Source organism: Dreissena polymorpha, chromosome 4 (genome assembly GCF_020536995.1).
Source record: "Dreissena polymorpha isolate Duluth1 chromosome 4, UMN_Dpol_1.0, whole genome shotgun sequence".
NCBI lineage: Eukaryota > Metazoa > Mollusca > Bivalvia > Myida > Dreissenidae > Dreissena > Dreissena polymorpha.
The window spans coordinates 55675407-55690246 of record NC_068358.1 but is presented as its reverse complement, the minus strand read 5'-3'; the positions used below and the strand labels follow the sequence as shown (position 1 = coordinate 55690246).

The window sequence follows — 14840 nt, the reverse complement described above, 5'->3', positions numbered from 1 at the left end:
TTAGAATTCTTAGAATTGGAACACAAATCTACAAAATTCAATGGAAACAAGCAAATTCATTGAATTGATATCCCCCGCCAATATGCTTCTGGACACAAAAGTGTTATATTTGACACTCAAAAAAGCATTTTTTCAAGATACAAAAGGGCCATAACTCCGTTATTATCCAATAGCGTACAATGCCATTTGGCGTGCATCATTCTCTTATCCATATATATACTCATACCAAGTTTCAATGAAATCCCCCAAAGCACTTCCAAGATATGCCTCCGGACACAAAAAAAGCTTTTCAAGATAAAAGGGCCATAACTCCGTTATTAACAGATGGTTTACAATGCCATTTGGCAGGCATCATCCTCTTATCCATATATATACTCATACCAAGTTTCAATAAAATCCGCCAAAGCACTTCCAAGATATGGCTTCGGACACAAAAGTGCCGGACGGACAGACGGAAAGACGGACGGACAACGCCAAAAAAACACTAAATGAATCTACAATAATTTTTTATTAGTTGAAGTATGTTTTAAAAAGAAGCCCTGCAACTGAGACTCACTGGTTTCTATTGCGGATGATGAGGAAGTCCGATGGTGGCAGGGTGTGCCTGTAGATGGGGGCCCTGAACATGTTGTTCTCCACCGCCTGCTGACACTGGCCAGGCAGTAGGGTGCCCAGGAACGGGGTCGTGTGGGCGTAGGCGATCTCCCCGTACTGAAACTGGGGCACTGTCATGTCCTTACCGGGCTTCTGAACATGATCAATAAAACATCTGCATTAGTATTTAGACCAAGCTAACACAAATTTTTAACTTTATATAATTTTATTTTTGCTGACGTGAACTTTCATGGATTAATTAAATCTGTCATTTTTGTTCAATCTTAAATTTGAAGATTTTTTTAATAAAGGCTGATACAAGACTTTGGACACAAACATTCATTGCACATTTGATTTTCTGATCAAGAATACCCACAAAAACCCATAAAAATTAGTTTCCAATGAACAATATTGGTTTCAAAGTATTTCACGAAAGAAATAAAATTTTACATGGCTTGTGCTAATTTTTTTCACTGCTAGCATTAAAAGTGGAATGAAATATATGCATATTGGATGATCTTTCTTTTCAATCTTTATCTACTATGGAAAATAATCTGGAAATTAACAATTAATCTTAAGTGCAGGTAATCATCTTTCAACCAGTTTTCTATTCAACAACAAAACTCAATTAATTGTTAAAGTATCACTGTTTTCATTCAAGAAGTTTACACAAATTTCACTGTTAATACCATTAAGTAGATTCAATAACTAACAAACTGATTTAACCCTTTCCCCCAGAAATGAGAAAAACATATATATACAAACAGCATATCACCAAAACAGCCAGCGAGTAACTCTCAGTTTGTTCAGGTTTTATGCTGTTGCTGCTCATCAGTAACTAAGGTTTGTAAATGATAATTTAAAACATGAATCTAGTCAGAAAGGTGTTTAATTTCATTTGATTTTCAAAGGTACTACAAACATGTCAAAATGCGTATCTGAGTGGTAAAGGGTTAAACAACAATATTTAAATAAAATAACAATCACAAACAAATCTCAAAATAGAGGCTCACAGACCCTCTTATAGTAGTTCTTGATCTTGGTTGCCATGCCGATCTGCATCATAAGGGGAGGGAACTCCTCCGAGTACTCGCATAGCACCATGTCCCCGTCCATACCAGACAGGTCGTGAGGGGTGCGCATGAAGAATATGTCCCCGCCCCCAAACGCCTGACGCTCCTGATCACGTAGCTGTAAGAGACCACAGAAGGTTTGTAATTTTTCAGTTGGAAATGAACAATGTAGTATCCAGACAGGTTTTTGCACAGGCAATATTCTTGACAGGGTTTTAGTAGTAAATAATCTTGTCTTAAATGAATGCATTAAATCATTTAACTGTACTTAAACTAGCAGAAAGAGTGTTGACAATATAAACAAGAGGGCCATGATGGCCCTGTATTGCTCCACTGTTTTTTCTTTGCGAAAAAAACGTGTAATGGGCATAGGTTGAAATGTACTCAAGCATGTGACTTTCTCTTTCTATCCCTCGTCCCATTGGGCGCTTAAAGTTGGAAGGGTGAGCATTTTTATATATGGAAAAGGTTACTACCGTGTAAACTTAACAGACAAAAAAGCCTCGGAATTGTTGCACAGGTCCTTTGCTTATAACGTAGGTACATTTATCTCTCCAAAAGATATTGTCGTTCTTTCTATTTCACATATTTTTAGATGCTGAAGATCAAATCTACGCATTTGATTTGAAACAGATTCACAAGACCCATAGGAATCAAAATGCCTTAACCCTTTACCAAACAACACATTTTGGACTTTTCCAATTTGAAAGAGGTTGCAGACATCAATTGAATTAAAATGGAATATGAAGGAAATGATCAGGTAGGGTAGAAATAATTGTGATAAAAGGAGAAATTGCTCATCAACCCACACATCCCTAAGACCAACAGGCCTGAGAATATTATGATAATCTAAAGATTATTTCTTTATATTTATAAATGTATTTAATTAAGTAATACATTTGACTTCTAAGATCAATTCATAACTTATATTAAGAAAATTATAAAATGGTCAGAAATATATATGGATTGTTGAGCAATTGACAATCATTTCAACAATTCATGATCAGTCACGATTCACAAATGGAACAATGAATCATTAGTTATTAAAAAGCAGCATATACAATAGTTAAGAACATTGCACTTCATTAATTTCAACACCTTCTCTTGGATACAAATTTTGAGTTTACCGTGCAGTATCATATATTGACTTTCCTTGAAATAATTATATCATGTTCATGAAAGTTGTGTTTTTAAAATCAATAATATATTATTAAACTGGTTTTAACACTACAAAAAAGACATGAAATTAACATGTCATCCAAAATATTTTCATCCGGATATATGGTCACTTTCGACATATTTAAATAAAACCCGACTTTTTTCAGTTTATAAGAAAAACATTCATAACACATGTTCTTACTTCAATGCCTTTGTAAGCAGTCACCATCTGACCTAAAATGGCACTAAATGACAGGGTTTTATCTCATGTTTACAAGATGTTGATGTTGTTGTTGGTCACAGCCAAACGGCCGCAGTAATCTCCACTGGTAAACATCATATGTTCAGTTTTGTGACCCCCGGGGCCGGGTCAAATTTGAGCCCAGGGGAATAATTTGAACAAATTTGGTAGAGGACTATTAGATATCACTACATACCAAATTTAGTAGCCCTAGGCTTTATAATTGAGGAAAAGAAGATTTTTAAAGTTTGCACAAAATAGGCCTTATTTAAGCATATGTTCATTTTTGTGACCCCTGGGGCAAGGTCAAATTTGAACAAACTAAGTAGAGAACTATTAGATGTCACTACCTACCGAATTTGGTAGAAATAGGCCCAATGGTTATGGACAAGAAGATTTTTATAGTTAGCACAATATGGGCCCAATATAAGCATATGTTCAATTTTGTGACTCCTGGAGAACGGTCAAATTTGATCCCAGGGGCTTAATTTGAAAAAACTTGGTACAGGACTATAAGATGTCATTACATACATAATTTGGTAGCCCTATGCCATACGGTTATGGACAAGAAGATTTTTAAAGTTTGCACAAAATAGGCCTTATATAAGCAAATTTTCGATTTTTTGACCCCCCCAGGGCAAGGTCAAATTTGACCCCAGGGGCATAATTTGAACAAACTTGGTAGAGGACTATAAGATGTCACTACATAGCAAATTTGGTAGCCCTAGGCCCGATGGTTATGGACGAGAAGATTTTTTTAAGTTTTCACAAAATAGGCCTTATATTAGCAAATTTTCAATTTTTTGACCCCCCGGAGCAGGGTCAAATTTGACCCCAGGGGCATAATTTGAACAAACTTGGTAGAGGACTATAAGATGTCACTACATACCAAATTTGGTAGCCCTTGGCCCAATGGTTATGGACAAGAAGATTTTTAAAGTTTTCACAAAATAGGCCTTATATAAGCACATGTTCAATTTTTTAACCCCCGGGGCAGGGTCAAATTTGACCCCAGGGGCATAATTTGAACAAACTTGGTAGAGGACTATAAGATGTCACTACATAGCAAATTTGGTAGCCCTATGCCCAATGGTTATGGACAAGAAGATTTTTAAAGTTTGCACAAAATAGGCCTTATATAAGCAAATTTTTTTAACCCCCCGTGGCAGGGTCAAATTTGACCCCAGGGGCATAATGTGAACAAACTTGGTAGAGGACTATAATATGTCACTACATACTAAATTTGGTAGCCCTAGGCCCAATGGTTATGGACAAAAAGATTTTTAAAGTTTGCACAAAATAAGCCTTATATAAGCAAATTTTCAATTTTTTAACCTCCCGGGGCAGGGTCAAATTTGACCCCAGGGGCATAATTTGAACAAACTTGGTAGAGGACAATAAGATGTCACTACATACCAAATTTGGTAGCCCTATGCCATACGGTTATGGACAAGAAGATTTTTAAAGTTTGCACAAATAGGCCTTATATAAGCAAATTTTCAATGTTTTGACCCCCCCCCAGGGCAGGGTAAAATTTAACCCCAGGGGCATAATTTGAACAAACTTGGTAGAGGACTATAAGATGTCACTACATAGCAAATTTGGTAGCCCTAGGACCAATGGTTACGGACAAGAAGATTTTTAAAGTTTGCACAAAATAGGCCTTATATAAGTAAATTTTCAATTTTTTGACCCCCCGGGGCAGGGTCAAATTTGACCCCAGGGGCATAATTTGAACAAACTTGGTAGAGGACTATAAGATGTCAATACATACCAAATTTGGTAGCCCTAGGCCTAATGGTTATGGACAAGAAGATTTATCAAGTTTGCACAAAATATGCCTTATATAAGCAAATTTTCAATTTTTTGACCCCCGGGGCAGGGTCAAATTTGACCCCAGGGGCATAATTTGAACAAATTTGTAAGAGGCTCACCACAGGAACATTCCTGAGAAATTTCATCAGATTTGGACCAGTAGTTTAGGAGAAGAAGATGTTAAAAGAAAAAGTTAACGCACGCACACACGGAGGCACGCACGCACGCACACACGACGGACACAGGACCATGACATAAGCCTCGCTGGCCTTTGGCCAGTGGAGCTAAAAATATGTGTGTATTTTTCTTTATCTTTAATTTCTACTTTTGAAATGGTCTAAGAGAAAATTATATGAAGAAAAAGTCTCCATTAACACATGACAAACATGTTTACCAGTTTCCAACTAACTAAATGTATTCAAAAGCTACTTAACGTCTGAACGATGGATACATCTCTTATTACTGTTTCTGCATGATCTGTTCTTCAAATCATCAATTACCTAAGGTTAAACCATTTTATTTCATCTTGATAGCAATCAAATCCATAGTCTTAAAATGAAACTCTCAAGCTTCTATATGTAGAATCAGAACTTAGTTTCACACTTAAACCTAGAACCTTCCAGTCAAATGGCAGGCATCATTATCACCTCTCATTGAAAACATGACAAGGACCTAGCATGGCATGTGGAATGTACCCTAGCTTTCCGCTTGATGATTTTGAAGAGAGCCTCTATGCAGTGTGGACCAGGGATGGCTATAGTTCCGTGAGAGTACTTCTTGAGCGGGTTCCTGTGGAAGGTACGCAGCTTGTTCTCGTTCATGTAAGTCGGGAAGAATGGCTGCTGCAGCTCTACTGCTGGCGTAGAATGCTGAAAACAGTCCGGCAAAAAGGGGGTGTAGTTCTAAAGGTCTGAGCTCTCGTAAACTTTTACTTTCAAAATCTTGAGTGCCAACCAACACTACTTTAAAATAAGAACATATACACAAATTATGGTAAGCTCATTATGATTTGATGATAAACAATCCACTTAAGGCATGTTTGCATAATATGAAATGTGCCATTCAAAAAACCAACTATGGGCTTTTTTCTCCAGTTCGTCACATTTGGTGACAGACCTACCACACAAAACTGTGAACTTAACATGGCTATACACAGAAAAATTGCATACTGTCTTAAAACTTTCATTAAGAACTTGAAGGGGGTAAACAACCCTTCTTTTAGGACCAAAATATTAATAACAAGACTATTGCCAAGCAATATATGTCCCCTACCGGCTCCACCATTATAAGAAATTCCACCATTGTCAGATTTTTTTTCCATATATTTGTTTCCATAGCAACCAGAATTTTTGACGTAGGAACAAAATGAAATGACGTGCATAATGTCCATATTGCCATCTATCCATGTTTCAAGTTTCATGAAAAAATATGAAGAACTTTTAAAGTTATCGCAGGATCCAGAAAACTACCATTTTCAGCAGTATTTCTAGTCTATTTGTTGCCATAGCAACCAGAATATTTGACGTAGGAACAAAATGAAATGACGTGCATAATGTCCATATTGCCATCTATCCATGTTTCAAGTTTCATGAAAAAATATGAAGAACTTTTAAAGTTATCGCAGGATCCAGAAAAATGTGACAGACAGACAGACAGACTCACAGACGCACAGAGCGAAAACCATACGTCCCCTCCGGTCAAACCGGTAGGGGACAAAAAACTGGATCCTATTTTTAACTTTAGCAAATTTAAACTTCATTTCACGCCTTCTTTTATACATAATCTGTCTACTATAAATCTTAATAAAACACTAAAGCCAGATAGGGCTCATTGCCACAAGTGTTCAATATAAGCATACCTGAATGAGACTAACACCGATGTTGGATCGGAGGGAAGAGTCCATCAACTTGGGATTGTAGAACTCATCATTGGAGCAGTTGTACGGGTCAATGTTGGAGTTAGTCTGCTGTGCCGGCTACAATACAGACACAACATATAACATTAGAAGTTTGTAAAGACTTTCAGAAAAACAAATGATATAATCAAGAAGAATTCCCTGATATTTCAACAAATTTTCCTTCATAAAAACTCTGTATTTTCCTGACATTTGTTGTCAGAATACCATCACAACTTGTGCATTATGGTATAATTGCATGTTTTGGAATTAAAGGTTCATTTTTAGCGGGTATTGTGGGTTCTTATAATTTCTTACATACAAAATAAATGATATTGTTTTATTTTATCAGAGCGTATATATGTAATACAATTTTTAATTTCATTCTCTTTTCCTTTGTTCAAATTCCCTCATGTCTCCCAAATTCCTTCTTTCAGCACAGAGGTTTTTTTCAGTGTCTCCACCTGTCTTTCGTTCTCTGTTATGTGTGAGTGTGTATTTCAAAGATTATGCGGTCCTTTCCGAGCCAGAGGCTACATTTTGCGTGGATCCGGATTGTGCCCAGCACGCCTTCCTAATTAACTTACTAGACTCCAAACTTGGGACAAATTTTGAATTATAGCTGCAATTTCCAGCCATTTCGTTGCTGCTGAAATTTTTTTCGATTTTGGTGTGGTCTTGTGTTGTAATGGGAAGCCAGAGTAGCCTGAGAAAACCCCACCTGTCCAGTATGGTAACCGCCACCTGTCCGGTATTGTAACCGCTACCTGTCCGGTATGGTAACCGCCAACCAAACTCACCTGTCCAGTATGGTAACCGCCAACCAAACTCACCTGTCCAGTATGGTAACCGCCAACCAAACTCACCTGTCCAGTATGGTAACCGCCAACCAAACTCACCTGTCCGGTATGGTAACCGCCAACCAAACTCACCTGTCCAGTATGGTAACCGTCAACCAAACTCACCTTTCCAGTATGGTAACCGCCAACCAAACTCACCTGTCTGGTATGGTAACTGCCAACCAAACTCACCTTTCCGGTATGGTAACCACCTGTCCGGTAAGGTAACCCCACCTGTCCGGTATGGTAACCGCCAACCAAACTCACATGCTGCCGTAAGCGGGCATCGAACCCGGGTTACCTAGGTGAGAAGCCAGTGTACCAACCACTGCGCTAGCTGGACAGCCGTCTTTCTCTATTATATGAGTCGCGTTCTGAGAAAACTGGGCTTAATGCATGTGCGTAAAGTGTCGTCCCAGATTAAACTTGATTTTCGGTAAGGAGGGACTTCCTTGAAACTAAAAATACCATAAAAGCGGAAAGTGTTGTCCCAGATTAGCCTGTGCCTGCACAAGCTAATCTGGGACGAAACTTTACGCACATGCATTAAGCTCAGAACACGACTCATATAATATATACGCCAATGTTGTCTGTGTGTACCTCCTCTTCCTCATCATCATCCTTAATGATGCCAGCCTTCCCCAGCAGGATGCGAGACTTCTTCACCTCACTCTGCAACACAAACATGGCAGACGTGCACGAGTTATCATCACACACATGTCAACACGGACACTGGATGTGGTTACCTTAAATCAATATGCATGGGACCGTTCCAATGTTGTATTGACAGCAGGACAGATGGATGGACGGATCAAAAACCTGTAGTACCCTCCTTTGAAACGTCAGGTGGGAAAACATAAGCAACCTATGTTAACTTACATGACTAATTAACACCACAGTAGCCGTTCTAGTATTAATAAACACTGAGCCTGGAATGATTAATATAAACTTTGTGATAAATCAACCAACAAGAAAAATGTATTGTTATATTGCTGCAAAAAGGTATCATGTGCCTTCTAATTTCAATATCACATGGTACCTTTTTGCACCAAGGGGGCGTTAAATTGTCTAACATACATTTTTACTAAGAAAAGTAAACTATTTTCTATTAAAACTTCAGGACATGGAAACATTTTGTTCACACGGCTGCTGACCTTCTCTTTCTTGGCGGGTGTTTCTGTGGTGTTGGGATCCTTGTCTTCAGGTATACTCAGGATGATGTTCTCATCGTTGGGGTCAATGGTGAGGACCTTGGGCTCAGGAATATGGTCCATGTTCTGTGAAATGAACAACACCATCAGTCATTAATGCATTTCTGAGCAACTAGGTCAATGCAGATAAACAGCTTATGTACCATTAGTGATTCCAAATCACATTGATAGCATTCTAGTAGTTATAAATAGCCATTTTTGAATTGGATAGAAAAGGTCACATGTCTAAGTCAGAATTTGTTTTAAGTACTTGTATTCAGTTTTCCAAAGTGGTTATTCAAAAACACAGATAAAGGGGCTATAAAATTGACAGTTTTTTATTTTCCTTTATGGAGTTTTTTCACATGGAAAATGCTCTCAACCATTTGTACAAGCATAAGATACATGAAGCTTTCCTCAAAACATAATTTGATTGCCATATTGAGCAAATGAAATCATAGTGATTTCCTATCTGCCTACCTCTGCGTCCCATATAATATCATCCTCCCAGTTGCCATAGATCAGCTCCCGGTTCTCAATGGGGAAGATGGAGTACCAGCTGCTGTCCTGCTTATCATCTGCAATAAGGATGTTATATCATGTACAACATGAGCAGTACTTTAAAGTGATATTATGGGCATCTTACAGTTTATAAGTGTCTATCGCAACCCTTGTTTATTTTAGGTGTTTTCACTTCATATATACTTATATTTGTTCATGCAGCATCAACATACTAAAACAATATCCCGGAAAGAGAAAAATAATGCATTTGAATATCAACCGTACTTCGTTTTGACAACTGACAACAGAAATGATTCGATTTATGATGTGAATCTAAATTTAGTTTTAGTGCAGATTCGTTCATCAACACAAAGACACTATTTTGTTATATGGATCATTTCGGCTTACAGAACTGGGTGAGTCACGTAAAATATTGATAATATATATTTTTATAAACAACTGGTAGCAAGATGAGTTGCATATAATTCGTCAGTAACCACATTTTAACTAACTCTTTTGATCTGTTAATTCTTTTCAGCTCAATTCAACAGTGAAAAATGCCAATAATATCACTTTAAATGCATCTCTTATACAACATAACATATAGTGGATGAGATTTATTTGGTGTATGCATAGTGTATTGCATATACAACAGGAAACATTCTATAGACTAGCTGACATTGATTACATAATCAACTTATGCATCAACAATTTATTTAATTCTTTTCTTCTCTTTCACACTACTTGTTCATCCATTTGTATGTGTGGAAGGTAAATTGGAAGGTTATCATAACAGGTTTTAAACAATGGTGATATTTTATCTATTACAGTCAAAACTGATAAGAATTTAAAAAATCTTTCAATCTTTATCAATAATGAAACTTCCAATAATAACTAGCCATTCATTACAGCACACAAATTACGTTTAAAACGTCAAAACAAAAGAATAAACATAGGAATCTCATACTCATAAAAACAATTTGTAACTAGTGTGAATATATATACAACTATGTTAAAACATGCATGATGTACGTCACGTAAAAAAGATTCTTATTAGATATCCAGCCAGCATATCTCCAGACAAGCCTACGCATCCACACAGTCTGATCTGTAGCTACCCTGTCCGCTAAAGAGACCACCAAACCTTGCGTAACTTTATAGTGGACAGAGGAGCCCCTGAACGGACCGAGGAGATACGCAGGCTGGTCTGGAGCAACACTGGAAGCATATGACAAAAGACACATTTTTGCATGACACGCTGCTTAGGTAGTCATTCCTTGTGGTTCCTACCTAGATTAGTGCCTAAAGGTGTGGAGTTTGTCCTCATCAGTGGCTTGGATGACCAGCCTGGTTTGTCTGCAACATCCATAGTCATAGATTTGTGGTCAAGAAGCACATAAATGGGAATTTGGGAAAACATATTAAACAATATTGAAATGAAATAATATACTAAATCAGTTACAGTGATTTAAGTTAATGTCATTTTCAAAAAATAAAATGCCTTGCCACACATTACGAAAATATCCTTAACAAGAGCTGTGATTGTAAAAGACAAATGCCTCCAATAGCACATTGAAGCCGCACAGCAGCTATCTTGTTAAGTAAAGTGACAACTTCCTTTACTTGAATCAAAGCATGAAAAGAAAGTCCATATAAATGAGCCTCTCTCTGGACAAACTGCTTAACCCTTTGCATGCTGGGAAATTTGTCGTCTGCTAAAATGTTGTCTGCTAAATTTCATAAATTAGCATTTTCTTCTATTTTTTTCAAAGAATACTATCAGAAAAGCAAACAGTTTGGATCCTGATGAGACGCAACGTTCTGTGGCGTCTCATCTGGATCCAAACTGTTTGCACAGGCCTTCAAAATTCGGTTCCCGCACTGAAAGAGTTAATGGCTAATCAGGGACAACCCTTTATGCCTAAACTGGATTTTTGGCTAAGAAAAATACCTCCTTTAAACGAAACATACCATAACAGAGGAAAGTGACTTCCCAGATGAGCCTATGCAGGGTGCAAAATCATGTGACTATATGGGGTTCAACAAGAGCACCGCCTTGCGGGTGCAGACCGCTCATCTATTTTCTTTTTAAAGGTGAAGGGACTCTCAATTTCAATCACAAAGGAGGGAGGGGTGGAGTGAAGAGGGGTGTATAGTGTGGGGGTGTGGACATTTATTACATTATCTTCCAAAAATGCGGAAAAAAATGCAAAAAAAATTAAATATTTTTTTCAGGGGGGGGGGTGGGGGTGGGGGGGGTGGGGGGTGGGGGGGAGGGGATTTTTGGGTGCGATGGTTGGACGGTATTTCAAAAATAAAATAATAAAAATAAATATTTGTGTTTTTTAACCGTTTCAAAAAAAAATTGGGGGGTGGGGTGGGGGGGGGGGGGGTAGTGTGAGGGTGTGGTGGTCATTTGTGAGATGATCTTAAAAAAAAAAAAAAAAATTAGGGGGGGAATTCGGGGGGGAGGGCACGGGGGATGGTTTGAGTGGAGTCTATTGTGGTATGTCAGGTAAGAGTAGTTTTGTCAAAGTATCAATCAAATCTAATCATAAATAAAGAAGTTATGGCAATTTAAGCAAAATTTAATAATTTGACCTTGAGAGTCAAGGTCATTCAAAGGTCAAGGTAAAATTCAACTTGCCAGGTACAGTTACCTCATGATAGCATGAAAGTATTTGAAGTTTGAAAGCAATAGCCTTGATATTTTCAATTTTCTAAGTATAAAGGGCCCATAATTCCGTCCAAATGCCAGTCAGAGTTACATAACTTTGCCTGAACAGTCCCCTTATGATAGTTAATAAGTGTTGCAAGTATGAAAGCAATAGCTTTGATACTTTAGGAATAAAGTGGACCTAAACACAAAACTTAACCAAATTTTCAATTTTCTAAGTATAAAAAGGGCACATAATTCTGTCAAAATGCCAGTCAGAGTTACATAACTTTGCCTGCACAGTCCCCTTATGATAGTTAGTAAGTGTTGCAAGTATGAAAGCAATAGCTTTGATACTTAAGGAATAAAATGGACCTAAACATAAAACTTAACAAAAAATTTTATTTTCTAAGTATAAAAAGGGCACATAATTCTGTCAAAATGCACGCCAGAGTTATCTAACTTTGCCTGCCCAGTCCCCTCATGATAGTTAGTAAGTGTACCAAGTTTGAATGCTATAGCATTGATACCTTCTGAGAAAAGTGGACCTAAACACAAAACTTAACCGGACGCCAACGCCGACGCCAAGGTGATGACAATAGCTAAAAAAAAAAATTCAAAAAATAGATGAGCTAAAAATGGATTTTTATGGATATAAACACACCAGTAAGTGGTGCTTTTTTTTTTAAGTTTTTAAAACAATTTTTCTTTAGAATTTCTACTAGTGCATAAAAGACAGTTTTTTGCGGCTTATGGCAATGTGAAACACATCAGAATTACTTTATATAATAGGCCTGTGTTCTTGGCAAAAAATTCTATGTTAACAGCCATTCATATACAAGGTTATGAAGCACGCAACATGAAATTTTGGCACCAATTTCAGACGTATTCAATAATTAATTCTTATATCCTAAGCTATCAGCACAAACTGCAAGAAAAACTGTCTTTTAGGCAGTAAAGATTTTTGCAAACATATTTCAATAACTTTAGATATTTGCAAAAATTAAGTTCTTAACGGTGTGTTTTCATTCTGTTCAGCCCATGTGAAAACCCCATTGATCCTGCCCCATGTATGCAGACTTCACAGGTTATTGATCCTGCCCCATGTATGCAGACTTCACAGGCTAATCTGGAACAACACTTGTACTCACATGCATTTAGCCTTGTTTTCCCAGAACAAGGCTCACATTCACTCAAAGCCGCTAGGCTCAAATGCTTTCATGGCCCCTTACTTTACTACAGGTACATAATGCCCATACAACTATTTTGATGTCTCCTTATTCTGCTGCAGGCATGGTACCGCTGTGCGGTGATTGTTGCTGGGTATCCAGTCTGCCAGGAGGGGCCTGTTACAGTGGGCTGCGAGGGCTTTCCCTTAATGCATGTGCGTAAAGTGTTTTCTCAGATTAGCCTGTGCAGTCCATACAGGCTAATCAGGGACAATACTTTCCGTCTAAACTGGATTTTCACACACACAGCCACTTACTCTGCTGCAGGTACTGCGCCGCTGTGCGGTGGTTGGTGCTGGGTATCCAGCCCGCCAGGAGGGGCCTGTTGCGGTGGGTTGTGAGGACACGGTGGCGGGCCTCCTCCCCTGACCAGATGATCTCCTCCTCCCACTGCAGCTGGGTCACCATGAGATAGGCCTCATCTGGAACCTCATCACCGCGGTCTGCACTGCCCAGCTGAATGAGAGAGATAGCAGAGAGAAGTGAACTTATACATATCAGAGAGGTTTCAATACATTGTCTGTACCTCCCAGCTGAACTCACAGATATCAGAGAGAGGTAGCTACCATTAAATTGTGCCATCCCAAGACAGTTTCAAAACTAGAGCTGTGTTTGTAAAACACAATGGCCCCTATTGCGCCACTCTGAAGCCATATATTTGACCTTTGACCTTGAAGGATGACCTTGACCTTTCACCACTCAAAATGTGCAGCTCCATGATATACACATGCATGCCAAATATCAAGTTGCTATCTTCAATATTGCAAAAGTTATGACCAAGGTTAAAGTTTTGGGACAGAATGACAGACAGAATGACAGACAGGCCAAAACCCATATATACCCCCGATCATTCGATCCGGGGGCATATAAATACCTTCATTTAAACTCAACATTGAGTGGAAAACATTTTTTTCCAAATGAAGTAACCGTGGCCTTGACCTAACTGTTCCAATCCCAAGCTTGCTGCATGTAAGCTAACCAAAAAAGCAAACGTTAGAACAATGCCCTGTAAAAACTTATGCTACTGCGAGGAAACAGTTTTTCTATGTGTAGAAACAGTGACCTTGATCATGACCCAACTGGTCCCAAAAGGCCACAAACGAACTCATATGCCAGGTCAGCATATTATCAATCTTCATAAAAATAAGCCATACCTCCATACAACTGAAATTGTTTAAAGGGAACAAATATTCCATTTATAAGTAACAGTGACCTTGACTTGACTGGCTCCAAATGCAATCGCCAGTTAGGTCTGCACGTAAACTACCTCCACCAAAAAAATGTAACAGTAATCACCTTCATCAAAACCAAAGATATTGAGGGCTATGGGTAGGAAATTTATATACATGTATTTTTAGTAACAGCAACCTAAATCTTTAACCAACACAAGTACTATCACATTATCAGTTCTTTTCACAATTGATCTATGCAAATACAATAAAGAGGACTAAAAACCACCTGTTGGCAGTTTTTATATTTTTAGTTACAGTGACCTTGACAAGACTGGCCCCAAACATTAGGTCTTCATATTAGCTATCTTGTACACAAAATTTCAGTGCATTATTTCCATCCAATTGTAAGCTGCGCCAAAACTGTTCTTCTTTTTTATTAACACTAAACTTCACATTGACCCAACAAGCTCACATACAA

The 14840-nt window shown here is 38.0% G+C and overlaps 4 protein-coding genes across 7 annotated transcripts in view; 3 read left to right on the top strand and 1 right to left on the bottom strand.

Moving 5' to 3' along the window:
• The window catches only part of LOC127877325 (uncharacterized), a 218465-nt gene that overhangs the window by 51220 nt on the left and 152405 nt on the right, over positions 1-14840 (top strand). The window lies entirely within an intron of this gene.
• LOC127877326 (uncharacterized) overlaps positions 1-14840 on the top strand; it is a 218236-nt gene that overhangs the window by 50991 nt on the left and 152405 nt on the right. The gene's annotated exons all lie outside the window — the stretch shown is intronic.
• The window catches only part of LOC127877328 (STAGA complex 65 subunit gamma-like), a 231612-nt gene that overhangs the window by 93863 nt on the left and 122909 nt on the right, over positions 1-14840 (top strand). The gene's annotated exons all lie outside the window — the stretch shown is intronic.
• Positions 1-14840, bottom strand: part of LOC127877314 (transcription initiation factor TFIID subunit 1-like) — a gene marked incomplete at its 3' end in the record, with an annotated part of 48874 nt that overhangs the window by 19340 nt on the left and 14694 nt on the right. For both annotated transcript variants that reach the window (XM_052423032.1, XM_052423031.1), the window contains 9 exon segments: positions 557-747; positions 1612-1785; positions 5577-5750; positions 6740-6856; positions 8215-8286; positions 8769-8891; positions 9285-9382; positions 10596-10661; positions 13448-13646. In XM_052423032.1, coding sequence (XP_052278992.1) covers positions 557-747; positions 1612-1785; positions 5577-5750; positions 6740-6856; positions 8215-8286; positions 8769-8891; positions 9285-9382; positions 10596-10661; positions 13448-13646 — 1214 coding nt within the window.